Genomic DNA, 27460 nt, shown 5'->3' with positions numbered 1-27460 from the left:
TCTTAGAGTCTTGTCCTAAAGAAATTCTCAAACATGTGAACCAAGAAATAGGTACAAGAATGTTCATAGAAACACTGTTAGTGATCCAGAGAATTAGGAACTACACAAAGGTCTGTCAACAATAAAATGGTTCAAATAACTGTGATGAGTTTATACAGTGGAATGCTAGACAGCAAGAAGAATGATCTGTAGCTAAAATGAGCATGATTGTACCGTGGAGTCCTGAGGTTGAGAAGAAAAATAAGACATAAAGGATTACATACAGTAAAATCCCATTTATTTAAAGTCTTAATATATGCAACATCAAGCAATACATTGATTAGAAATACAGACATAGATAAAAATGTTTACACATAAAAAAAAAGTCATGACAAACAAAGTTCAAGATACTAGTGAATTCATGGTGAAGAGGGGGTGGGGAGTGATGGAGGCAGGGCAAGCAAGGGCTTCAAGGTATCCTGGAAATGCTCTATTTTCTAACCTGAGTGGTGGGTATGAGAGTGTTTATTTATTATATTTTTCATAAAGTTATTAAGTTTCATTAAAACTTATAATTTGTTAATGAATGTTTTGTATACATCAAATAGTTAATGTAAAATAATTTAAAACATGGAGTTATAAAAGAAAGGAAAGGAGGGAGGGAGAAAAACTGAAAAAATAAAGGGGAAAAAATAATGACGAAGAAAGAGAGAATAAAATAGTTGACCAGTCTGAGGAAAATGGAAATCCCAAAGGGAAGGTTGCAAAGAACAGAGAAATGTTGGTTATGATGATATATTAACAGTAAGATTGAAATAATCCTAATGATGATGAAGTATCTAAAATTATGCAGTATTTTGCAGACAGTATTCTCAGTTAATATATTCACTGATTTGACCATTACAGTAACTTCATGGGTGACATTCTACTGTTGTTTTCATTTTTCACATTATTAAACTGAAAGAAATAAATCCCAGTAAATTTGAAAAAGTCTCACATTTGGTAAGTGGCAGAGTAGGGATATTAATCCCATTATAGGCAGACTGGTTTCTTAAGGCTCCAAGAATCATGGTGCCCAGATAATGAGTAAGTAAGCCTCTCCACCAAAGCCTCCATGGACTTCACTTCGTCTTTTCTAGAATACACCTACATCATTTATGAGAATTTTGCTCAGTCTCATGGATATCAGGCAAACTGTTTCAGGAGCTATAAGATTAAAATCTGAGTTTCTACCTTTACCTTTTAAGAAATTCTACAGTTGTCTGTTTCTTCTCAAGACTGGTCATCCTGTGTGAGATACTGAGTTTGGAATCTGTAGCAAAGGCATTAGGTCACTTTTATTAAATGCATTTTCATGCATTACCGTATCTTCCTCTGTTTCAATCCTTCATCTTCTTCCCAGAGAAATAGTGAGTCTTATATAATGCATAGGATTTTTTATCTAGTACATAATCTTAAAGAATAAAATTGGAAAATATATTCTGTATTTTTAGCTGAGTCTTAAGTGAAAACCCACTGAGGGCAGTGCTAGGTGTAGAGTTTTATACCCAGAAACCATCACAAATGGTTATAAACAAGGAAAAATGGTAAGATTCTATATATTTTTCCAAAATGTTAGCATATGTTGTAACCATCTCTTAATTTCTTACATCATTGTGATGACCTTATTCTGTGGAATGATATATGCTTATTAATATTTTTATCATTGTAGTTAGGAGAAGTCATCATAAAACAAAATTACATATGACTCATCAAGTTGGGGGAAAAAGCTCGGAATAATCATCAAAAGTGAGTCACCTTCCCTTTATTCCCCAACCCTGTGGTTCCACAACCTGAGACAGCAGTGATTACATCCTTCCCAGCCCAACTTTCTATGGAACCTAAATCCACCCTCCACCTTAGTCCTTACTGTAAGTGTGATGAGAATGTGAAGAAATGTAAAGAGTTTTCCAGATCAGGATACAGCAAGAACACCACAGTCCTCAGAGTTAGTGAAGCCTGGCAGTGTGCCTTCCTAAAAAAGTTTCATAATCTTGTTTTCACTCTCAACAAATCCTTTAAATTTAGCTTCAGTTTGTATAAGGGGAGTTAGACCTCCTTCACATGGTAGTTGTGAAAATTCAGTGAGCTGATAAATATAAAACATACAACAGTGTCTGATGCTAGTAAGTGCCTAACAATTTTTAGTCTCCTGAACTTCCATTAACCCAAGTAGATTTTTATACCCATTATGACTATATGTAGCCTCAACATCTCTAAAATAATATGGATAAAACCTAAATAATGGATAAAATATCTTTTCAGGGCGTGTGAGCTGTATTGCATTTCTCAGGTCCTCGTCTGGCTGTGTTCAGGAACCCCCAGCTTTGATCATTGATCATTGAACTCTGTCCAGTAATTTCAGCCTTGCCAGTATCCCTGGTTGGAGGCATTTTTAGAAGATCTCACTCAGTGCTTAGAGACCTAAGATCAAGTAATCCTTGCTGGTAGTTCTCTTAACTTGTGCCTCAATTGTTCCAAATATGCCTCACCTTATTTTAAAACATTTTGCTCCTAGTTCTGGGAACCAGATTCCTGATCTCCCCTATTTGTCACCCCCCTCCCCCAATCCATTCTCCTCAGATTTGGAAAGATAAACTTTTAATTGTGCATACCCTAATCATGTCATCCCTCAGTTAAGTCCTTCAATGACTTTTCATATCCCTAAGATAAAATCTAAACTCCACGTGGTCTTGAAAGATTCTGTATAATTTTGACTATTTCTTTCCTTTGTAGTCTCCTGTGGAATCACTCCTCTTTTTTATATGTTTTTGTTTGTTTAACTAAAGTCCAACAACATTGGCTTTTAAAATTTCTTTCTTGAATGTGACAAACTCTTTCCTGCCTCTGGCCCTATTTGGCCGTATTGTTTCATCAGACTGCTTTCATAATTTCCTCATTGTTTCTAATTTTTAGCTGTTTGACTATTGTATGCTTAAATGTGACATTCTTTTTGTATTACTGATTGAGTTTCACAGTGCTTCCTAAATTTCTGAGCTGACATTTTTAATCAGTTTTAAGAAATTCTCAGCCATTCTCTCTGCTTCTGCCCATTCTCCCTCTCTTCCTTGAGAGACTCCGATTACTTGTGTGTTAGACCTTAACCCTCTGTCCCACATGTCTATATACAATTTTCTGTATTTTTCTCTTTTTTTCCTCTCTCTCTTTTTAGTCTAGATAGTTTGCATAAATCTGTATTTTAATTCCCTAATCTTGGCTTGTGCATGTCCAGTATGCTGTTAAACACAGCTATTTTTCAGTTCTAAAATTTCCATCAATTTCTTTTTTTATACAGTTTTAAATTCTCTGACAAAATTTTCCCTCATTTATTTCTCCATATTTTACTCTCTTTTCTTGAATACTTTAATCATAATTATTTGAATGTCCTTGTCTGCTGTCTCTACTGTTTAGATCCCTATAAGTCTATTTTTATTTTCTTAAGTTTTCTAAATGTTTGATCCTGCGGTTCAGTCTTTTAGCATCTCTAGAATATCTGACTAAATTCTAGACATTAGGCATAAAAACAAAACAAAACACGGAGATTACAAATTATGTTATCCTTCCCTTTCTTCTTGTTTTTTTTTTTTTTGGCTTTTTTTTTTTAAGATTTTATTTATTTGTCAGAGAGAGGGAGAGTGCAAGCAGGGGGAACAGCAGAGGGAGAGGCCGACTCTCCACTGAGCAGGAAGCCCGATGCAGGACTCGATCCCAGGACTCTGGACCTGAGCCGAAGGCAGATGCTTAACTGACTGAGCCACCCAGGCATCCCTTCCCTTTCTTCTTGTAGGAAAATATATTCAGACTGATCTCCTTAATATATTCAGTATCTGCTGGATTGAGGTTTTAGTAATGTTTTGTCTGCTTCTGGATTTGTCCTGCTTCTAGGGCCTTCCCCTCCAGGGATTTTAAAGAAACATCGGAGCCCTTTTTCTGGAGTTCCAGAACTCTAATTCTTCCCTCCCCTGCTCCCCCCACCCCCCAGCACGGTGCAACTATTAAAAACTCTGCTATGCTTTTCAAGAGCTTACTTCTTGGCTTATTAAACTGGCCGTGTGTCAGGAATAATTCTCCAAACCTCTCTTCTCATCAGGATCTTGGACCCCAGGTCTCCTTTCTCTCTCTCTATCTTTTCAGCCTTATGAGACTGCTGATTTCTTCTGATTTCCCTCCATGGGTGATCTTTTGCCCAGGCATAGTCCATGTCTCAGGCATTTGCTGAGGAATATTCATTCACCTTTCTATAGTCTCCCTTTCTCTGGATTTCTGGCACGTTTACTCTGGTTGATTTAGGAGTTCCTTGATGCTCCTTCACATTTTGTGTGACTTTTCTTTATAGTCTCCCTTTCTCTGGATTTCTGGCACGTTTACTCTGGTTGATTTAGGAGTTCCTTGATGCTCTTTCACATTTTGTGTGACTTTTCTTATTATTCTCAAAAGACACTTTGGTCTGCTACCAGCTACCCCATTCCATCAGAACAAGAAATATGCCTCAACTTTTTAACATGATTTTCCTCTCTTTGGGATGTTTTTCACCCCACTTTTTACCTGTCATTTTTTTTGCTATATGTCTTTCTCTTGGAAACTATTTACTAACTCATCAATTGGTATTAAGTTTTGCTGTTGAACTTTCTTAGAGTATCTTATACTTTTCATTTATAGCATTTTTTACCTTTTGTGATTAAATGTTATTTGCCTATGCCCTTTTCCCTGAAAAAAAATTAAGGTCCAAAATTATAGGAACCATTGTACTTTCTTCTTCTTTTCCTCCTTCACTTTCTGCTTCCTCCTCCTTCTCCTCCTCCCCCCCCCCCCCGTTCTCTCCCTCTCTCCCCCCCCTCCTCTTTCTCAGAGTCTTTTACAGTTTTTTTATGTCCCTGACTTGTTCACTCACTCAGTTCAACTCATCAGCATTTTTGTGGCTGCTCTTCCTTCTCCTGTGATGTGGCATCATCCTGCTAAAGCAGTGGTTTTCCATCCTGGCTGAGGACATAGTCCTAGTTAGCAAAACCTTTATAAGAAAAATTTTAAAATACTCTTTTGAGTATGATGAATATGTATTAGTAGCAAAGACAGCTAACTGTCTAACGAACGTGTAGCCCTCCTCCCATAGTATAATATTGACTTTGGCTAGTCCACGTTTGGAAAAAAGACTGTTCCCCAACCCCTTTGCTCCTAGACAGGACCATGTAATTAGTTCTCCCCATTGAAATGTGAGCAGGAATTCTGTGAGTTGCTCTTATATCAGATCTTTAAAAAAGAAAGGCTTCATTCTCCTGTCTCCTTTACAGGTAACAGTTTTAGGGAGCTGGGGGCCAAAAAAAAGGTTTTTTTGCTAATAATATCTGGGTGAATCCCTGTTATACTGTTAATAGAATAAGAAGGAAATGCCCATTTTGTTGAGCTACTGAAACATACGGGTTTATTTGTAACAACAGTTAACATTGCTAAACTAATCCCGAAATTGATTCCTTAAGCTGGGGGATACCAGAACAGAACCCTAAAATATGTGGCTTTGGTTCAGTGGTTAGGAGGTGATCAGCAAAGGAGTTGATCTAACAGGCTAGGAAAATAGAGACTTAAGTTCTGCAGTATCAAAACATTTCATCAAATTATACCATTAGAACTTTATAAAGACACTACATACCACCAAAACTAGCCCTGTCCAAAAAAAAAAGAAAAAAAAAGAAAAAGAAAGAAAGAAATGCAAAGGAAAGCAAAGCCCATAATGGAGATAATGCATGTTGGATGTTTCTTGCATGACTTCATGGAATTTTACAAGGAAGAGAAGGGCTCATGTAAGAACAGGATGAAAGGCTCAGCACTATGGTAGAGATTGGTTTAAGAGTCTCTCATTCCAAAGAAGTTTATGATTTCATATGGCACTAAGGAAACTGACGTTAGACAGAAACAGCCCGAGAAAGGAAGGGAAAGAAAAATTAGAACTAAAGCAGATTTGAGTATTCAGTCTAGGAAAGAACTTTTGAGTGTGGTTATTATAACTTGGTACTGATGGAAGTGATTAGACCAGAAGCCTCTACCTTTTTAGAGAATTCTTTTGTTAAAAACCAAACCAAACCGAACCAAAACGTGACCGTGGCCTCAAAGGAAAAGCCTACAACTGTTCAAGAAAAAGGTCTGTCCCCTCAAATTTATAACAGGAATTGTGATCCAAAATCTTCTGCTGCTTTTACAGATTACCACAAATGCAGTGGCTTTAAACAACACAAATTTATGGTCTTATAGTTCTGGAGGTCAGAATATCAAAATATGGACTTAAATAAACATGTCAGTTGGGGCTGTGTTTCTTCTTCCATGAGATTTTTTTTTTTCCTTTTCCAGCATCTAGAGACCATTGCATTGCTTATCTCATGTCCTCCTCTATCTTAAAACCCAGAACTGGCTGGTTAAGTCTTTCTCATGTCTTGGTATGCTGACATTGACTTGTGTGCCTCCCTTCTTCATGTAGGAAGAGTCTTCCGATTGTATTGGTTGCGTGCCTCCCTTCTTCATGTAGGAAGAGCCTTCCGATTGTATTGGGCCCACCCAGATGATCCAGGATAATCTCCCCATCTTAAGGTCAGGTAGCAACCTTAATTCCATCTGCAACCTTAATTCTCCCCATGTAATATAACATATTCACAGGTTCTAAGGATTAAAATGTAAACCGTTTTGGGGGGATATGATTCTTCCTGTCACAATGGGTATACTCCCTACAGTTCATTTCAGAAAGTCATGGAGGATAATGGACAAGGTTGGAAGCAGAAGCCATTGCACATAATGGAAAAGGAAGTACATCTCAGAGTCAGGAATCAGGGCCTTATCATGGAACTTCTTTAAGGATAGGTGGTCTTTACCATGTCTACTCAGCAGGATTTTGTCATTGCTGAGGAACAGTAACTGTTGTGTATATACCATTCTTCATTTTGCAAATGGGGATTTTTTTGTAGCAGTAACCTTTGCACTGACCAACCTCTATATTGTTGGCGTGTGGTAAGGGGAGGAGCCAGAAATTTGTTCTTCAGAGGTTGCTGCGTCATGGGGAGCCATATTTGAATGAGTTAGAATTGTGCATTGTGTAGAGTTCCTTGACATGAGGCTGGATTAAGGGAAGGGACAGGAATTTAGCTTAGAAGAGTAGAGAAGGTTCTATATGTGGGAAGAAGGAAGCACAGCCACTTGATGGTCACAGGATAGCCTGTGTCAGAGACCACTAACACAAAATTTGTGCTCTAGCTTCTGTAGTACTTATGGAAAGTTGCTGCCTGGAGAAAGACCTCATTTGTCAACCTCCACTTGCATCTAGATGGGGCCATTTGGCTAGTTTACTGCAAGAGAATGAAGGTAGAGGTGATATGTTTCAAGCCATCAAAAAGTGGAGATTTCTGGGGTGCCTGGGTGGCTCAGAGCGGCTGCCTGTCTTGATCTCAGGGTCCTGGGATCAAGCACCCTGTCGGGCTCAATGCTTGGTGGAGAGCCTGCTTCTCTCTCTCTCCCTCTGCCCCTCCTTACTTGTGCTCTCTCGCTCTCAAATAAAGAAATAAAATCTTAAGAAAAAAAAAAACCCAAAAAAGAAGTGGAGATTTCTTGTTCAGTGTCCCTTTCTCTTTTTGTTTGGGTTCAAGACTCCAGGAGACTGAGGAGCCATGAGAAGGAAAGAAACTTGCTCCTTCAATGACCGCTAGGAGAAATAGACTTGGTGCCAATCGAGCCTGCACTAGATTACTAACTAAATAAGCAAAAAAATACATTTCTTCCATGTTAAGTCCTTAAAATGTAAGGTATTATTTGTTACATAATTCATGATTTCCCTAATAGAGAATTACCTGAATACTCAAGGGAAAAGAAAAAAAAAACCCTAATCTTATGAAACAAAAAATTAACTTTAAAGTAGGTTCATCTTTCCCTTATTAAAACACCAAAATTTATGAAAATCACAGCATGAGCACATAAATAATTAGTTCTGTGACTATTTTAATCAGTGCTAAAATTTGTGACTATTTAGATACAAAAATGCATAAAATAACAAAAAGTATTCTGTTGAATATTCCTTTAAAATAAGAAGATAAAATACATTGATATAATTTAGCATATCCTCAATTTTTATTTTTAAGGGTCCTGGTTATATTATGTTTCCATTGGAACAATTTTTGTAGTGAAGAGAAAATATATGACTATTAACTACCCTTATTGTTTTATGTAAAAGGGGTATAAATACAATCAAATTTTATAGGTAATAACACCTGCAAATGTTGAGTGTATCATGGCAAGAATTAACCTATTTAGTTTTGTGAATTACTGCTAACTTAGCCGTAACATTTCAGGACTTTGACTACCTTAATGGTATCAGGTTAGTGTAGTAATGTTACTTATGTTTTAATTTAAACTCAAGAATTAGCTTGCTCCATCACATAATATGATACTGAACGGAATAGTGAATGACCAAATAGTTATATTGCCAGTGTAGTATTTCTTATAAATTAAAACATTAAAAAAATAAATAAAAAACAAAAAACCATTACATGGCTTTGGAAATGGTTTTCAAAAGTCACTATGCTTACAAAATTCTAATTTAAACTCCTAAACCTACAGTAACCCAGTCTGTGTGCTTATCTCTGTACTAAAGCTGTTTATTCATACTGACATTATAGAAATAAAGAACAAAATATCTGTCTCCAGATGACACAGATTTCTTTGGTAAACTCAGATAATTGAATGAAGAGGAAGGCTGATTACAATTCTATACTTATTGAATTATTTTTATTTCCATAACGATTCATTGTAGTACCTAGATTACTTTTCTGCCCAAGGCAGTGAGACCAGCTTCTCTTTTTTTAACCTATAAAGAGTTTTGTTTATTTTTTGCTTTTGTTCTCTGAAAGGAATCTGTGACTGATATGAGGCTTAAGTCTTATAAGAGAGAGTAAAAATACATAAAAGTATCCTTCAGTGTCACAAAGTATATTGGAGAAACATCTAAGACTATGTTTGAACTACTCTTTGTTAATAATGTTTTCATGTTGATTATTGTTCTTTTTTTTAACCAAAACCAAAATAACTTTTCATTGTGCCTGGAAATCTCCTTTCAAGGTGTACTAGTTCATTTGATAAACTGATTTTGTTTAAAGATTTTATTTATTTATTTGAGAGAGAGAGAGAATGAGAGACAGAGAGCACAAAAGGGAAGAGGGTCAGAGGGAGAAGCAGACTCCCTGCTGAGCAGGGAGCCCGATGTGGGACTCGATCCCGGGACTCCAGGATCATGACCTGAGCCGAAGGCAGTCGCTTTACCAACTGAACCACCCAGGCGCCCTAAACTGATTTTTGATAATGACAGATGGATATTTATGTGTCCGTGGAGGAGGTGCTTTCACCCTGATGGCTTAGACATATGAATGCACTTCTTAACCAACCTAACGCAATAAGTTCGATAATGGAGTTTTAAACCAAGTTAGGGGAGGCAGATGGCCTTGAGGGGTACATGCTTTGGGAAGAATGAGGTCTTTGACACATCCTGCCTCTCATACTGAAGAGCAGGCTTCCAACTTGGCTTCACATGTTGTTAGAGCTGTTTTCGGGCGAGCCAGTATCAGAGAATTTGATACATGAAAGGCAGCAGGAGATCTGACAGGCAATTTAACTCAGGAATTGGTGTTAACGGTAACACCTGATAATAAAACTCACCTCACTGAATCACCATTCTCACCATGTACCAAGATGATCTACCAGTGTTGGAAGCTTTGCTCTAAGCTATTGATTTATAAAATTTGTATTTATTATGTCATTTTCTTATGTCTTCCTCTACTTTTCCTTAACCCACCTCCCATCATCTCCAACGTGAAAAAATATATATATATTCACTTTAGAAAGAACCAGCAGAACTCCCTTGACTAGCAGAATCAGTCTCATTTGCAAATTTGTTAGACATGCAAATTCTTAGGGCCCATAAGGATCTACTGAATCAGAAACTCAGGGCTGGGACCAGTAATCTGGGTTTTGGCAGGCTTTCCAGGTGTTTATGATGCATGCTTAAATTTGAGAACCACTCATGTGTATGGATGATACTGTAGCTTAAAGTTAAAGCTGTAGCTTTCTCCTGCCATTAAGGTTTTCTACCAGCAGGGCCACGGTCCAGCCTCTGTCTCAATTCCTTGGTGCTGAATACGTCCTTTGAAACTGCTTAGCGGAGAGGACAAACACTCACGTCTACGGATTCAACCTGCCTGTGTATTTCTCTTGGTTGTTAGGAGGATAATTAGAACAGATTTCAGTTATACTGGGTTTACTTGAAACAAACACAACACCTAATTTCAATTAATTTTTCTGCATGTAATGCTTTTGGCTTGTTTACCTACCTGCCCTGTGTCTTTCATCATATATTTATAGAGTGCCTACTACTGGCCCGGGTTCTTGATTAAAAGCAGTATTGTATATAAAATTTGCAGTCGAGGAAATTGCACTGGACAGAACTGTATATAGCAGAGATGTAATTTAGACATAGTTGATAGGTCACGTAAAGTGTATGATTCACGAGTTTTTAGTATATTTACAAAGTTGTGGAACCGTCACAACCTAGGGCATTTCATGACCCCAGAAAGAAACCCCATACCCATAAGCAGTCACTCCCCATTTCCTCCCCACCGCCCAACAATCCAGCCTAGTCCTAGGCAGTCACTAAGATACTTTCTGTCTCTATGGATTTGCATCTTCTGGACCTATCATATAAACAAATTATATAATAGGTGGTCTTTTCTGACTGGCTCCTTTCACCCAGCATGTTTTCAAGGTTCATCCATGTTGTAGCACGTGTCAGTATGTCATTAACTTTTTTTGCCAAATATTTCATTGAATGGTTATACTACATTGTATTTATTTATAAGTTGATGAACATTTGGCTTTTTACTTTTTGGCTATTATGAAGATTGCTTTTTTGGACATTTCATGCACAGGTTTTTGTGTAGCTAAGTTTTCATCTGTCTTGAGTAAATACCTAGAAGTGGAATTGCTGGATCATATGGTAGTTGTGTGTTTAACCTTTTCCAAAGCAGATGCTGCATTTTACAGTCCCACCTGCAGTGTAGTTTCTAAGAGTTTTTGGTTGGCATTCTGGATACAAGTTGCAAGTTTTAAAACTTTTTTTGTGGGGGGGACTCCTAGGTGGCTCAGTTGGTTAAGCATCTGCCTTCGGCTCAGGTCATGATCCCAGGGTCCTGGGATCAAGCCCCGCATTGGGTTCCTTGCTCAGTGGGGAGCCTGCTTCTCCCTCTGCCTGCTGCTCTCCCTGCTTGTGCTCTCTCTCTCTCTCTCACAAATAAATAAATAAAATCTTTTAAAAAAAACACACACAAACTTTTTTTTTTTAAATACCAAAGGGCATCTTGCATCCTAAGATTAGAAAAAAGAAGTAGATATCTCATATAAACATTTATATATAACAGACAAACACACATTTCACCCACTTTTGGGGTGGCAAATAGAAACATAAATTCATGAAGCACACAATTCTTATCAGAATGTTAAGTTCTTGGGAAGTTCTTAATAACAAGTGAATAGATGGCTGATTGAAATAGTAATTATATGAATGAATGAATGAATGAAGACATATCTAAATTTCTAGTTTGCATCAAAACATACAGTAAGTTCTTTAGATTTCCACTGTACACTCACGCATAGATGCTTCATGTGTGAAAGGCAAAACTTGGGGTTTTTTTTCCTTAATGAAATATAATAAATTATTCTTAATGCTGTTAATGAGATTAAGCTATGACCATCAACCTACATTAATCGATTGATGTTTCCAAGGTTATTAAAGTTATTTGAAGTCTGTTAGACACTGTGATTAGAAATGATAATTATAGCCCTAGCAATTGAAGCTAAGTAGAAATTCGAATGCACGCTCAGGTTGCTGACTAAAATTGACATGTTCTTTCTATGAGAAAATGCAAGCCTGTGTTTCAAAACAGTGATATAAAAATCATTGTTTGGAACACGTTTGTGGGTTGAGGGTTGCCTATATTTTTGGATTACCACTACTATTACAGTATTTAAGAGATATTTTTACTTAAACTTCAAAAAAATACTGCAATGAGAAAGCACTAAATTCAGTTAGTTGTCTTAATATTTCATTAAGATTAAAATGGACAAATCCTTTATTTGCAGATCTAAAAGAAGTTATCAAAATGAAATGCATTTATAGATTTTATTGATCTAATTTTCCTGGTTTCATATTTACTTTTTAAAGCTTCTCATTGACTTGATCAAGGTGAGGATGTTTTATTTCTTTAAAATGTTTCTTCCTCATCTCCATTTGAAAGGGAAAAAAAATCAGTACTCTGAAGGTGTCCTACTAAGGTATTGCTGTTTTTTTTTTTAAAGATTTTATTTATTTATTTGAGAGAGAGAGAGAATGAGAGATAGAAAGCACGAGAGGGAAGAGGGTCAGAGGGAGAAGCAGACTCCCTGCTGAGCAGGGAGCCCGATGTGGGACTCGATCCCGGGACTCCAGGATCATGACCTGAGCCAAAGGCAGTCTCTTAACCAACTGAGCCAACCAGGCGCCCAGTATTGCTGTTTATGGAAGAACAGTACATGAAGTAGTAAATAGCTCTAGCCAGTGATTAAATGTAGAACCAGAATTGATGTATCTGATAAATGGAAATGTCATTTATAGTCTCACGTACTTCAATATCATAAATATTTTTCTCATTGTATAAGTACAAGATGACAACACAAAATAAACTTCATAAGATATGGCTAAGTGATACAAATAAAGAAGTAGGTACATATGCCAATCTGAATTATAATTTTATTGTATTTATATACATGTATACATACATACATTTATGTACATACACACATATATATGTACATCATATACACATATATAATATATATGGTAACAGTGTGCCCAAATGATTATTTTTTTCATACAAGTTTAAATAGAAACTTTTTATGGTGATTAACTGCTTGAAGTAAACTATGTACAGGATATAGGCTAAAGTTGTGTATTTGAAAAAAGACCCTAGCCATCAGAAATTTGTGTAATTTAGGAATCAAGGTCATCAAAATTTGTCTAGCATTAATGTTAAGTTGAATTAATATTTGTTACATGTCTACATATCGATGTAGCTAATACTTGCAGGTCTCACCAAACACTGTCCCTGTTTAAATATGTAATTGATCTTTTTAAATAAAAATAATACTGAAAATCTTTCTGTAATACTAAAAGCCATTAGAATATACACTTTAAATGGGTGAATTGAATGGTATGTGAATTATATATCAATAAAACTGTTAAAAAAGAACAAATTAGAAAAAAAACACCTTATTATATATTTCCAATAACTATTTTTTCCAGTTAAATTTGCCTACATAAATTGAGCCTTGAAGAGGGTTTATTCTCATTTTTTGTTATTACACATGAGATCAAACGAATCTACCTTTATTGATCGTTAGTGTACTGACATAATATGTACATTTTAAAGCATGCACCCAGATTACAAAACAATGAGAAAAATAATGGTACTTCCTTAGAGCCTGTGTCTGCCGTAAAGTTCATTAAATGTATACTACATGCCAGTTAATTGTCCTTACAGGTTATTGTTTAGTTTTCTCAAAAATAATTTGTTATAAATAGATTTTTCAAGTCTTAAGTCAGTAGAGAGGGAGACATTTTTCACGTTGCATGGCTAAATGCTTTATTTGTTGTCCCACAACATCACTCACTGGGGGGGTGGTTATGGATTAATGAGAAAATGGAATGAATGAATGAAATGCTGTATCATTTAATCTTCACAGGATTATTCTTAACTTTAAAAATTTAAAACTGAGGCTCAGGAAGGCTAGGTCATTTGGCCTGCATCTCTGAACTCCTATATGACAAAGCTAGGCTTTGTAGTTCGGTAGGTCTGTGCCATTTCTAGCATCCCACTGCATGGGAAGCATACTTCTCTGCAGCTGAGAGTTTCTAATGATTTCAAGACTCAACAGAATATCTGGAGTCAAGAACTTGAGTATTTGATGGAGGTCATAGAGATGAACGAGTTCAAGTTTTCTCATTAAGAACAAATTAATGTAAGACATGGACATAGCCTGGGACATATGACACTTAATTCACTTCAGGATTCGGGAACATTTTCTGAATGTGCACACGTTTTCACGTGAGAACAAAGTCATTGAAGCAGCTAAGTCACTTTTGTCCTTCCCACCTAATCTCATTTACACCTTCTGATTGTTGAATTTTTCCTTAGAAAAGGTATTAGGAGAAAGAAGAGGTTCCAAGGTTGCACATGGAAAGAAAGTAGGTTCATTAAATTTTATGAGTGATTTACCGTAAAAATGTTTGTTACATTCAAATTGATATTTTATATGATGTGGCTTATGATGTTTTTCCCTAGAGTTGCTATAAAAATCCTGCATGATAAATGATCAGATTGCTGCCTGTGGGGATATCAAATGCAAAGGGAATTTGCAAACTTATGTTACAGTAGGTATACCTTATATAACACTTTCATATTTTTTTAAATTTAAAAAAGTGGCTAAATATTCACATTATATAACCTCTTCCACTTTCAGAGAATCTTAGAAGGTTATTAATATTTTCTATAAGTAGAGAGATACTGAACATTATGCATTTTATTGAGCGATAAACATTTTTGTTGATTGAATACTGAAGTGAATTTACTGTCCTGCACTTTTGCCTCATTTCTGGTACTGGTTTCTTTTGTAGGCAGTTTTGGCCTTCACATTTCTTGCTGTTTCTGTTTTACCTCTTTATTCTTTGCATTGTGTTTATCTGCATTGTATGAACAAACTCATTTTCACCTGTAAGTAGTTCCTCCTTCATATATCCATTTTTCTTTTTTTTTTTTTGGCTAATTTCTCTTTGCATTTCAAAATTTTTCTACTTCCTTTTCTCCTTACTACTTAAAAAAAAAAATCCCTTTTTTGGTCATGTGTTAAAGACACTCAACTATTGTCTGTCAGGGAAGAAAAAAATCAAAAGAAGGGGTGGAGAAGGGGCGGAGTGGGGTTGGCTAGTTAACTTGGGGAAGAAAAGGGGAAGAAAACAGCAGAACTGGGTTCTGTCCCTGAACACTGATGAATCATGGACATTTGTTAAGGCTTGAATTGAAGTTTTGTCACCGTGTTGTAAGTCAGTTTATGACGACAGTTCATCTGTGATAAGTATTGTGTTATTGTTCAAAGGGAGAAGTTGTACATAGTTTGAGAAATAGAAATGAAGTTTAAAAGAATTGCATAATCAATCCAATATATAGGAAATCTCGTAACACTCTACTGTTGATAATAACAGGTCTTGAATATAAGGAATTTCAGGTACTAGTGAAGAAAGAGACAGAGATGACTAAGTCTACACAGCCTTCCCAACCGAAATGTTTTCACGCATGTTCTTATTACAGATAATGACTATGAGCCCTGTGAATGACATAATTAAAGAAAGTTAAAGTCATTATTAATGGAAGCTGGATTAGTAAATGTTATTATGATATTACAAAAAATAGAAATGTTCATTTTAAAGTTATCCAGTTGATATTTTAGAGTTATGCATTTGCTTTAAATTTACTAACATTTACTCTGCAAGTGTCCTGCCAGTATAAATTCTATCCACAAAAATGAATGACTTCTTAGCAAAAATAGATTGATCTGTGGGTAACAGAACAACTTGCAGTAACATCCAGGTAATAAATACGCTTAGCTGGAAACTTAGGACTGAGTTTGCTGTTTTACTCTGGGCTATCTTCACCCAGGTTGGCAAATTGATGAAATCAATTCTTTTCTTCTAGCCAGCTGTGGACATTCTGACAGAATCATATTCTTAAAAGAATGGGTTACCTTAGAGTAAAATTGAAGGAATTGTGAATAAGAAAAAGAAAATTTGTATAAATTTCCAATTGTAGACGATGCAAGCTGTTTTTAGAATTGTGTAGATCCTTATTCTTAGTCTTAAAGGTATAAAATGTTGATGTATTATTAATTATATAGAAAACAACAGGACATTAGATAGCATACAACAGTATCCTTTAGGTGATTAAGCATCACAGTATCTTTTTTCCCCAAATTGTCAGAAACCCTTAGAACCCCCCCCATCTTTTAAGAAGATGTTATTACTGTATAAAAATATTAGTACTGTCTTGATTTTCAAATGTTTCCAAATCTCAAACTTACAAGTTTGCATCTCCCATCTGTGATAGGTGAGTAAAATAGAGATATTTTCATCTCTCAGTCGAATGTAGGATTGTAACTCTATGTTTACTGGTATGTCCAGGTAGTCATGTTTTGTTTGCAATAAGAGCAGGAATTTTAATCATATAAATCTAAAATCTGTGCTCATAAAAGCAAGATCACTGCTCTCTTATTTTCTTTCCATTACCCATTATTGCAGAGGGGGAAATTCCTGGCAACACCCTTTGTGGTGCTTCTGTGGACACTCATCTAATAGATGAATTCTGTATTATGTGTACGGGTGGTGAATTTGATCCATAACATACCTACAATCTTATTTGCTAGGAAATAAGACCTAGAAATATGCTAGGTTACAATGGTGGTTTACTGTGTTTAAAGTATATTCAAAATGTAGTATTAGAGTAATATCAATCAATCATCTTTCTTTTCCTTTCTCATCAGAGGCTGCATCCATAAAATTAAACAACAACAACAACTGGAAAGAGTGCCAACAGTTGTTAGTTTTGGTCATTTCAAATGTTACCCTCTATCTCTTACTAACCACGTTCCATTGTATTTTTGCTGCTATTGAATACTTGGATAAATAACTGAATTCTTCCCTTTGTGCTGGCCTAGGTAAATGGATTCCCTATACTTTGAGCTATAACTTAATGGTTCAAAAAAAAAAAAAAAAGGAAAGGAAAAGAAAAAGAACAACAAAAACTCCAGCTCTATGGAGTAAAGAAGGATCTTAAAATGAAATCTAGATTTTCAAGCTTAATAGTATATTTTTTTAAAATGGGAAGTCATGCTGTAGGTACTGATTTTTTTTTCTGAGATGTGCCTGTATTTAATGGGGGAGAAAGACAGAAAAAGGAGTGAAGAAATCTATCATTAGCCGAAATTTAAAAACACAGTAGCGTAAGTGCCATTGCTTTGTTGAGGATTTGATAGCATTTAATATAACTGGTAATACTTCTAAATACTTAAATCAGCAGAAGATTGTCAGTATAGGATTCTGATGAGCAAACAATAAGCTTCCAATTAGTTCTTGTTCAATGTTCCTTTGCGTCCATTCTTCCCTTAAAAGTTTAATGCCTTGCCAATATCTGTATTACCTGGGCCACAAATGTCCTCTACATATTTATGTTGTTTGTGGGAATATTTGACCATCTTTCTTCATCTCAAGGTAGAGTCTTTTCCATGGTGCTTCCTATAATGCCTCTCTGTGCTGTGTTAGTTTAAAAGTACTGAACGCTGACGTAAAAACCCTCACATGCTCCCTTAACCATTCTCCTGGGAATTGATAGTTCTGAGTTGCTTTCTTTTCTTATTCCCATCTCCTGAAAATATTCCCCAAGGACAGAGATAGTTGAAGTTTTCTGTCCATTTGTTTTTAACTTTGGCTCTCTCTGGAACACGTGTGTGTGCATTAGAAGCATGCTGCCTCAAATCATGAGTATTTCTGATTCTGACTCTCACACTATATATCTCAGAGACAGGTCCTATCCTCCCATTGGCATGTAAATAAATAAATAAGGCCTCTTGTTGTTTTTTTAGTTTCTTAACAGATACCAAAAGAACCTAGAAAATTAGTCATTGCTTTTAAATATTTTTGCCAAGGAGAATTATTTTTCTTTCTAGAGTTTGTGTATGTTTGTACATAAGAGAAAAACAAAACATTTTAGTTACATTGCCTTACTCTTAAAAATGTTGAAGAAAAATTGATTTACTGAAACATTTTTTTACAAAAATGCTTTAACATACATACAAAACTATGCTCACAGAAAAATGCAACAAAACTTGAATTTTATGTTACCAATATGCATAGTATAACCTAAAACCAAAAAGGAGTAAGAGGGGACATTTCGTGGCTATTTGGTTCATATTGTTCTTTGTCCATTTTTAATAAAAATAAAATGTATATGAACAAATTAAACATTTACATATAGTAGCAATTGAGAGTTAGCCAAAAGTTAGACATCATAAATTGGTCATGAGTAAAAGAACTAAATATTCTGGATTAAACTTTCTTCTAGAAATGATTAATACAGACATCAGATCTTCATGAATCTTCCTTATTAGATTATTTCTCTTAAATGAATAGTAGATATTGATTTCTGACTTCTTGCTTGCGGATGGCCCATAACACACGTTTTATCATCAATCCTTATGATTTATAAACATTTTATCTGGAATAGCAAATTTTGGTGAATAAGCAAAATTTTATTACAATTAATGGGATATGATCTGGTTTTTATGGAATTTTTCAAAATAACTGAGCTGAAACAGTGCATTGTAGAAGGCTAATCCAATAGACACATAATGCTATGTCCTGAAAATGATCCTGTCTTAGTTATCATACGTAAGAAATAAAAGCCACATTTTGAATATCCTCATTAGAAAGGTTTAGGATAATAAAGCATTTAAGAGCAAACCTCACAACAGAGTGTTAAGAATGATTTAGGCTTACAGGTGATAACCAGCACTTTCAGAAAGAATTGTAGAAGCAATATCTTTCTTCAACAACTTCAGATATTAGAGAACACAGTGCTCCATCAGAGGAATCCAAAGACATTGAGATTTGGCTCAAAGGCCAACAAATAATGAAGGCTGGCTTACCTTCTCTAGAAGTTTATTACATTCCTTTTGCTCTTTAAGCTCTTTCTCTTAAAGATATAAATTGGAAACGGTATACTTCCTTCGTAGGAAGTCTTAAGTCATTACTGAAATAATTGACAGAATATAATACAATATTTTTATGTAGGGAGGCTATTATGATACCAACAGATCACATAGACAGTAATGGGCATCTAATTCTGCTATTCGTAATCTCCATGCTGAGAGAGAAAATCTGCTTTGAATCATTAAAAATTGAAGCAAAAAATGATGGGCTTGACTATTTGGTTATCTAAATTTGGACTGGAAGGCCATCTTCAGTTACATAAAATATCCTTCCCAAGCTCTAGTTCTCAATCCCATTACATCCCACTTGATTTCTCATTTGCCAGCCCCTGTGGCCACACTCTTTATGCTTAGTAAAAAACAAACTAAGTTAAGTCACGGTGGGGTGCCTTTTGTGAGGCCACTCAGAATAGGAAGAAAGAAGTGCAAGCTAGAGATGTAGAGAATATAAAGAAAACAAGGCACAAAAAAAGAAGGAGGAAGGGAGAAGAAAACATTACGGGGTCAAGAATCATAAAATCACATACACTTTAAAATTTTTGCTAGTAAGTACTATGGGTCTTCTCCGTTTGGGGAGGCTGCCCCAGAAAGCTGGAAAATCAATTCTGAATTAATAAGGGTCTTTTTTCCTTTCACAAGCTCCTGGTGAAACAAAAAAAAAAAGCTAATTAAACATCTTACAGTCACCCCATAATTACAGCCTTTACACATATGCAGGATGGTCATTTTTTCCATCAGGAATGGTATTCTTTTCACTTCCTGCCCGAAGTGCTCCAATACGTTACTATAAGGGAGTTTAAGAATTTAAGATATTCAAGGAAACCTTTCCACCACTGGCACACCATTTCCTTCCTGAAGGAGGCCTGTGCCCTAGGGAGAGGCCTAATCCAAGACCCTTCTGCTCTTTCTAGAAGGGCTGAGCTCGCCGCACCATTCCTTCGCCTGGGGGTGGAGGTGAAACTGGTCTGGCAGGGCTGCTCCCTAGCTCTTACCCCCCCACCTTTCTTTCCTCCTCCACATTTCAAGCGCATTTCGCAAATTGCCACCTGTTCCTGCTGCTTACCCTTTTCGTGCTTTCACATTGACACAGTGAACTCACGCCTGCAGCAACCCTGTCAAGGCAAGGCGGCCCAGTGGCCAAAGCAGGGCGTTTTGAACCTTTTGGAAGTAGTCTCACTAGGATGTTAAAAAGCCCTTCGCCGCACGGTCCTCCCGGGAAGGAGAATTCGTCCCTCCACCACTCTGTCCTACTGAACGGCAGGTCTGGAAGGATTTTACAGTGCCAGGTCCTTCTCTGACAGTCCTCAGACCGGGCCCTGAGGCTCCGTCCTCGCCAGGTGAGCCCTACTTGGGCGTGGGGCCGCGGGCACGACTGTCATCCTGCCACGCCAGAGGCTCTAGCCTCTGGCACTCCAGGGCAAATAAACAGTGCCACCTGGTAGAGTCAAAAGTGGTGTTTTCAAATGCAAATACAAACCCCTCCTACATTTGTGGTCAAATCACTTCTCCACGATTCCTAGGCAGGCGGGGGCTTCTGCGCCCGGGAGAAGGGGTGCCTGCCTGGGCAAAAATAACCCCCGGAGACGCAAGTCAAATACTCCGCCGGAGCTCTGCAGCCTGTGGATGCCCGCTGGGCGGCTGGCTGTCCCCCCGGGAGCCCCGCGGGGCTGGGTCCGCTCCTCCGCCTCACGCCGCGCGGCGGGAGCAAGCCGACGCCGACTTTGGGAGTTCCTCTCTGCCTTGTATGGAGGGCTGCTCGGGGCCCGTCTCCGCCCGACTGCTCTGACGCCCAGCCCTCCCGCTGCCCACCCCCAGCCACCTCCCTCTGACTTGCCCGGAGAAGCCAGACGGAGCCTCTCCCTGCCACAAGTCTCTCCGCCTGCCATTCCCCCATTCCTGCATCCCCCCCACCCCCCTCCCCAGCGCCGTCACCCCTCCTCCGCCCCCGCCTCCGCCTCCGCCTGCTCCCCCGGCAATCAGGGGAATAAATCAGAGAGGAAACCGAGAGGCACAGAGATAGCGAGAGCGCGCGAGCGCCGGCGGACTCGCCCAGGTCTGTTTCCAAAGTCGCCCTTGATGGCGGCGGAGGCGCGGCAGCCGCGGCGCGGAGCAGCCGACGCGCGCTAGTGGGTCCGCCCGCCACCGCCCCTTCCTCCGCGCCGGCGTTCGCCCCTGCGGCCCCCCGCGCCAGTCCGCGCCTCGGCCCCGGGCGCGCCAGCTCTCCAGACGTCCGCGGTCCGGCCGGCGTGTGCTCCTCCCGCGGTTTCTAGCACCGTTTCCTCCCCCGGCTCGGGAGGGAGGCGGGATTGATCTTCGATCGCGAAGATGGCTGCTGGCTGCCTGCTGGCCTTGACTCTGACACTTTTCCAGTCTTGGCTGATCGGCCCCTCGTCGGAGGAGCCGTTCCCTTCGGCCGTCACGTAAGTCGCCGGGCGGGGGAGGGCTGCGAGTGCGGGCCGAGGGGTGCCGGGGGAGCTGGGCGCGGGGACGGTTCCCGACTAGCGGAGCTTTTCTGCCCGTGGGGGTGGGGAGCGATCCGGGCTGGGATCTGGAGAGGCCGAGCGGGAGGTGCGCGCGGCTCGCCGCCGGAATGGGCGCCGAACCGGCGTCTCGGGCGCCTCGGTGGGGCCGGGCTGTCCCGGGAAACGTCCGCCGACGACTCCGGCCGCCTCAGCCCGTCTCCGAAAGGGTTCCTTAGACTTACAGAGTTTAGCTGTACGGGGGGGAAGAAAGTTTCCAGCCAGATATCCGCTGTCGTCAAATCCAGCCCAGGGGAAAAAAAAAAAAAAAAAAAAAAAAAAAAGTTGTGTTTGCTTGGGTGTTTTACAAATAGGTAATTTCATGCTTGCCAGGGTGGCATGGACTTCTCCCGCACTTGGCCTGGGGGATGCTGTCTAATTGCTGTAGTGCCCAAACTCATTTAGATCCCAAATTACTGGGCGCACTTGACAGTCTGTCTCATCGGAAGAGTGCTCGCTCGACGCAGCTTAGAGTGCTGTCCACTCAAGGGGCTCGCAGGTATTGGGACCACACCATCCAACCCCCTCATCCTTTATTTGAAGCATCTAAGTGCGGGCAGACACACTGTTCCTGTTCTTAGAATGAATAGAACCTATTCTTTGAGGGAGGGATGTACGTTTCCAGAGTCGCCTGCAATTTTCTCTTATTTTTAACATTTCTAAAATCACTTAAAAAATTCGCTGCCGTTCTGGAAATAGAGTATTTAAAGGTAACTCTATAGTCACACGGCGGGAAGGGAATGAAAAATAATAATTCTCTTTTCTCTCAGCCTGGAAAAAAAGAAGCAAAGTCAGTAGCTCATAAAAATATATACACATTTTTTAAATGCGCTGAAGAGCCTATCGGGCATTTTGGGAAAGCATTTATTTTGGTTCTTAAAGCTACTTTAAAGCTTCCAAGACTAGGTGATCTTAAATGGATGAGTCACTTTAATGTATTTTACATAACAGAAACAAAGCCCAAGGTAGCCTTCCCGGTATTTCTGCTGTTGGGAATTATTTGCTGTCCTTTGTTGGCTGAGTGTTGAATACTGGAGTTTTTGGTGGATGCTAACAGTGAACCTTTACCAGTTGAAACCCTGCAGGGATTATTTAAGATGCAGCTTAAAGTATTTATTACATTAGGTGTCAGTGCAAGAATCTGAAGGATGCACATTCTCACCCGGAGAAGGGGAGTGTCGAATATTTTTTGTCATTGATTTACAGTCATGTTCCTTTTTAGATAATCTTCCATAAAGATGATTGCAGATCCTTTTTGTTATGAAGCGAAAGGGGAAATACCATTTGTAGATCTCTCTTTAATTGGTAGGATGTTCCAAGCGGATATTTTGAAATATATAGAGTAAGAATTACTCTAAAGATGCTTCAAAATTATTCACTCTTATTAGGAAATTACACTTTTATTGATTGAATTCTTTATTCTTTTTGTAGCTTGGCCTATAAAGCGAGAATTCAAGTGACTCGCTTACATTTGTGTCAAATGAAGAAGTGGCTCTTCAAAAAGGAGTCGGTGTATGCAGTTGACATATTTTTAACGTGTTATTTTTAACTGACAATTTATCAATATTTCTTTCATTTGGAGGGAATGCATCATTCACCCCACTGGGGGAAACTGTGACTTTTTACAGATACAACAAAATACGACCTTTTATTCCTGAACATACCATTGTAAAATACTAATGTACAAATCCTTATTGTGAGAAGGACCTCTGCAAAAAATGCTTTCCTAAAATTAAAATAACCTCATGTTTATGATCAGAAATTCACTGGAGACAAGAAAGAAAATAAATAGGGAAGAAAAATAGGAATTAGGAAACCACAATTTCTTCCCTTTGAAAGGATTTGAAATTTATTTTTTAACAATGGGAATTTAAGATATTTTCAAATAATATGAAACATTAATTATTTTGTAGAGTAAAAGCTTAATGAAGGACTTTGTAGAGCTAAGTCAGTCTCCTGTAGGTAACGTTAATGCTATTTGTATAAGTCTTGTGCATCTTCAGTAATTTATTTCTAAAGTTAAAATATTCTGAGGAGAGGACAAATGAGAGTTGACATTTGTACTTCTTGTTAGGTTTCTGAATAAACTTTATGAAATTTAAAAAAATGCAGTGTTAATTTTATCAAGATGCGCCATTTGCTTTTCTTGCAAGAAAAGGATTCGTATTGAGTGTTTATCATGATAAATCTCAAGTCTTTGGAAAAAATTCCAAGCTTATAAAAACTCAGTACAAAGATTATATAGTATCATTGAAGGCAAACTGTTACACTCCTATATATAAATTTCTCTGGAAATCATTAATAAATTTTTTTGGTTTTTTTTTTTTTTTTGACAATTTTATTTTTCCCCAGAAAAAGTAGTATCAGTTTTAGAGGAAGAGCATGCCATCAACACAGTATAAAATTAATTGTGCACTCACTGGAGTGGGACCTGATTTAGAATTACTAATACAAAGCTTTAATTTTTTTAAGTAGTGTTTACAATAATATTAAAGGTTTAAGTTTTATTATAATAAAACAAATGTATCCTTTTAAATTTCTTTTTTAATTTTTCCTGGTTTAGCATATATTCTCACATAGCGTATTCTTCTGGATTTAAGTATAGTTAAACTGTTCTAAGACCTAACACTAAAATAACAAGGTTCCCCTTCCCCCACCAAGAAAGGAATTTTGATACAGTTCTTTTGCTTAGGTTAGGCTTTACTTTTGAAAATGATTGTCTCAGTAAAGTGTGAATTGTAAATATGCCATATAGTATCAACCACCTAATGCATATTGGTTTATGTATAAATGGAAATCACACCATTTTCATGTTATAGTATGCACATATTATATTGGTAGTTTAAGATAAGAGTTTTCAAAGAGGGAGAGTTCTTGCTTGTTCTAGAAATAATTTCTTAGCGCATAAATGAAAACACTTTTCTTTTAAAACTCAGAATGGTATGTATGTTAGCCAGTATTGTAACGTTAATTTAAATCTGTTGCTCTTTTAGAATCTATTTACAAATCTAGATTTAAAAAAAAAAAAATCACTGTAGTTGTAACTACTATTTAATGTTAAACTTTTATCTCAGTCACATCAAAATACCAATCAGTCAAGAATAATTGGCTGAGAGCCCATTGGTATATGAGGATTTTAATACAGACTGTGTAATAGGATACATATATCTAATAATAATTAGCTACCTTTAGGTATCTAAAGGAAATAGATATATCTCATGAAACAATCATACTTTGGGGTTTAAATACTTAAGATATAAGTATTTTTTTCTGTTATTAGACAAATTTGTATTTACAGGCTATAGAAAATAAGTTCATGTCATAACAGTGAAATGGATATCTTTTTCATGTGTTAGAAGTGACATAAGTATTTTCATTTGGACTTACCAATTTCTATTCACATACTACATGTATAAGGAAATGTGTCTTAAGATAAAATATGAGGTAAAATAATAAGTGTAAATTAAGACCTAAAAACAATGACCATTAATAAATCCCTTTCTCAGCTCTTTAATTTGTTCTCATAAGCTTAACCATAAGACAGCATTTATTATTCCACAGGTGTATGTTTAAAATATGCAACAGTAGGTATATTTTTCAGATAAGTAGTAACATGATGGTAAATATCTTAATATTGATACATGGGTATATGTGTAGCTATCTGGATTGGCATTTGAATGTGAGCATTAGGCAGAGAGTAATGGATATGATCTAAAAAACATTTTGGAAAGGTACAAGAATCTAAGCTTATGGTTTTTAAAGAGGAAATAAGATGTACCTTTATTGTTGTGTGTGGCTTTCACACATTTATATGCACTTATTAAATTAAAATCTGTAGCAAGTTGTTCATTTTAAAAATAGAAACTTTACCACTCTTTTTCTTCAAAGAAACCTGGCTGTGCAGACTTTTCTATTATTTCACCAACACTGGTTAAAAAACATAATAAAATACTTTTCATTCTTGGGTTTATACATGGTAAGGTTTTGCAAAAATAAAAATAACATGCAAATTACGTATTCACATTTACTGTTTAGATTTATAAGTATACATAAGAAATAACAATGCATTTAGGAATTTTTAAAATGACTTAAAAATTGTACCCATAACAAAGTATTATTTAATTGATGTGTTTTCTGCAGTATCATTATATAAAACACATACACAGAAATTTCTGTTCTTTTCCCTGTTTCTTAATACAGATAGGGATTTCCAGGAAAGTAATCTGTTCTCAGTTCACATCTTGGATTCTAATGAGTGTCTTCGAACTGTTTATAACCTTAAACTGGAGACTTAAATGGTTAAAATAAAGTGTATTTTAGGGAAATCATCTGATCTGTTGATTTCCTTCAGTCCCTTACATGTATAGACATAATCAGTTCCAACATAAACATACTTAGATAGGAGTTTGAAAAAAAAAATCAGAATTTGTTTCAGTGTTTCTAAAAAAGTAACACTTTGTTATTACTGAAGTATCAGCCTTCCATCATTTGTAATAGTATCCTTGTAGGATTTCAGAAAAGCCTGTAAGCTGCTCACCATGGGGAATGAGGTCTGTTCTATCACATTCAGTCCTCATTTACTTAAGGCTTAGAGTGTGCATCAGACCCTGTGTCACACAATGTCGGCCACTTTTTCTTTTCATGGGCTGTTTATGTCTAGTACCACAAACGTCCCCAAGCCTTTCATAGGATTGCTTTCCAGTAAACTTCAAACTGTATCAAGACGGGCAACCATGTAACTTAGGCTTGATTTAGTGTGTGTGTGTGTGTGTGTGTGTGTGTGTATGCCCCAAATCATGAAACTGGTTGTGTCATATTGTTTACAGATTTGAAAGAAAAAAGCAATTGACTTCAGTGTTAATTGAAATAAAAATGGTAGTACTTTGTGAAAAATAATGTATTTCCTTTTCCATCAGGGCCTAAAATATCAACATTGCATAATTAGACAATTTGTCTACTTTATATTATAGTATTTTATTTATTAGGTAATATTTTATGTGTATATATGTATTATATGTAATATATACATATATACATATTATATGTAATATATACATATATTGTGTATGTATATATGATATATATATATATATATATATATATGGTGCATGCATGCACATGTATTTCTTAACCTTCTTCAAGTGGTTTGCTAGGGTAGAAAAACCTCAGTGAGGTAAATTTATTAACAGTCATGGATGCTCAAGAGATTCCTGCCAATCCGCAACTATTTTTAGTGGTTGAATCTCTTTCAAAATATTTTTATAACACTAGCATTTCAGAATAATTTGTCAAGAGAATCAAAGGAGACATTGTATACAAAAGCAGCTTGCAATGCTCAGGTCCTATAGAGGTGAGTTATTAACATAATTGATGAGTAATGAATAAAGTATGATTTTGCCATCTTTTTAGCAAAATAAGTAGGGGAAAGAAACTGCTGCATTTGAAATGTTGGGCACCTATTAAAAGGCCTTTGCATACTAAGCAGTTTTTATTTCAGACATTTAGATATGGGATACGTAGAAATTTGTAAGAATGAAACGTATTTGGTGTGACATGCTAAAGGATAAATGTGAACAGTTTTAAAAATTTTATTTGTAAAATATAAACTGTTAGGTTTCCCTTATGGGAAATTTGTAGTGATTCAGTATTATTGCTCCTTCAAAATTGCCATTTTTACAGATTTTAACGAGATAATAAACAAGGAAAAGATTGACATTGTGGCCACAACGAACTGGCACACTTTTACAGTTAATTTCAATAGTGCAGGATCAGGTTGTTACATATGAAGCAATATTTAAAGTTCTCTTTGAATATGAATGCGGGATATTTCTGGCTAAATGTTATTTTAGCATTTGCTTCTTCTGATTTTTTTTTTTAACCATATGCTTCTGCTGGATTAAAAAAATTAGGATACATTTTAAGTTCTGTATCATAAATTGAAGAACAGCTTAAAGGAGAAATGATGGCAATGGATAATAATGGTGTTGCCCATTTTAAAGGCTTCAGATTTGGGGATAATCTTACTGTCAATTTCAAAATTCTTTTTCCTGAGTCATTAA

The 27460-nt window shown here is 36.9% G+C and overlaps 1 protein-coding gene across 8 annotated transcripts in view; it reads left to right on the top strand.

Annotated features, from left to right (window-relative positions):
* Nucleotides 1-20839: 20839 nt before the first annotated feature.
* The window catches only part of CACNA2D1 (calcium voltage-gated channel auxiliary subunit alpha2delta 1), a 479784-nt gene continuing 473163 nt past the window's right edge, over nt 20840-27460 (top strand). For 6 of the 8 annotated variants that reach the window (XM_027573790.2, XM_027573786.2, XM_027573787.2 and 3 more), the window contains exon 1: nt 20854-21302. In XM_027573790.2, coding sequence (XP_027429591.1) covers nt 21208-21302 — 95 coding nt within the window. In that variant the 5' untranslated portion in view covers nt 20854-21207. Of the gene's footprint in view, nt 21303-27460 lie in introns of all 8 variants that reach the window. The other 2 variants (XM_027573791.2, XM_027573792.2) reach the window with 2 other exon arrangements.

The sequence above is a fragment of the Zalophus californianus genome, chromosome 12 (genome assembly GCF_009762305.2).
Source record: "Zalophus californianus isolate mZalCal1 chromosome 12, mZalCal1.pri.v2, whole genome shotgun sequence".
Taxonomy (NCBI): domain Eukaryota; kingdom Metazoa; phylum Chordata; class Mammalia; order Carnivora; family Otariidae; genus Zalophus; species Zalophus californianus.
This window is presented reverse-complemented; position numbering and strand designations above follow the sequence as displayed.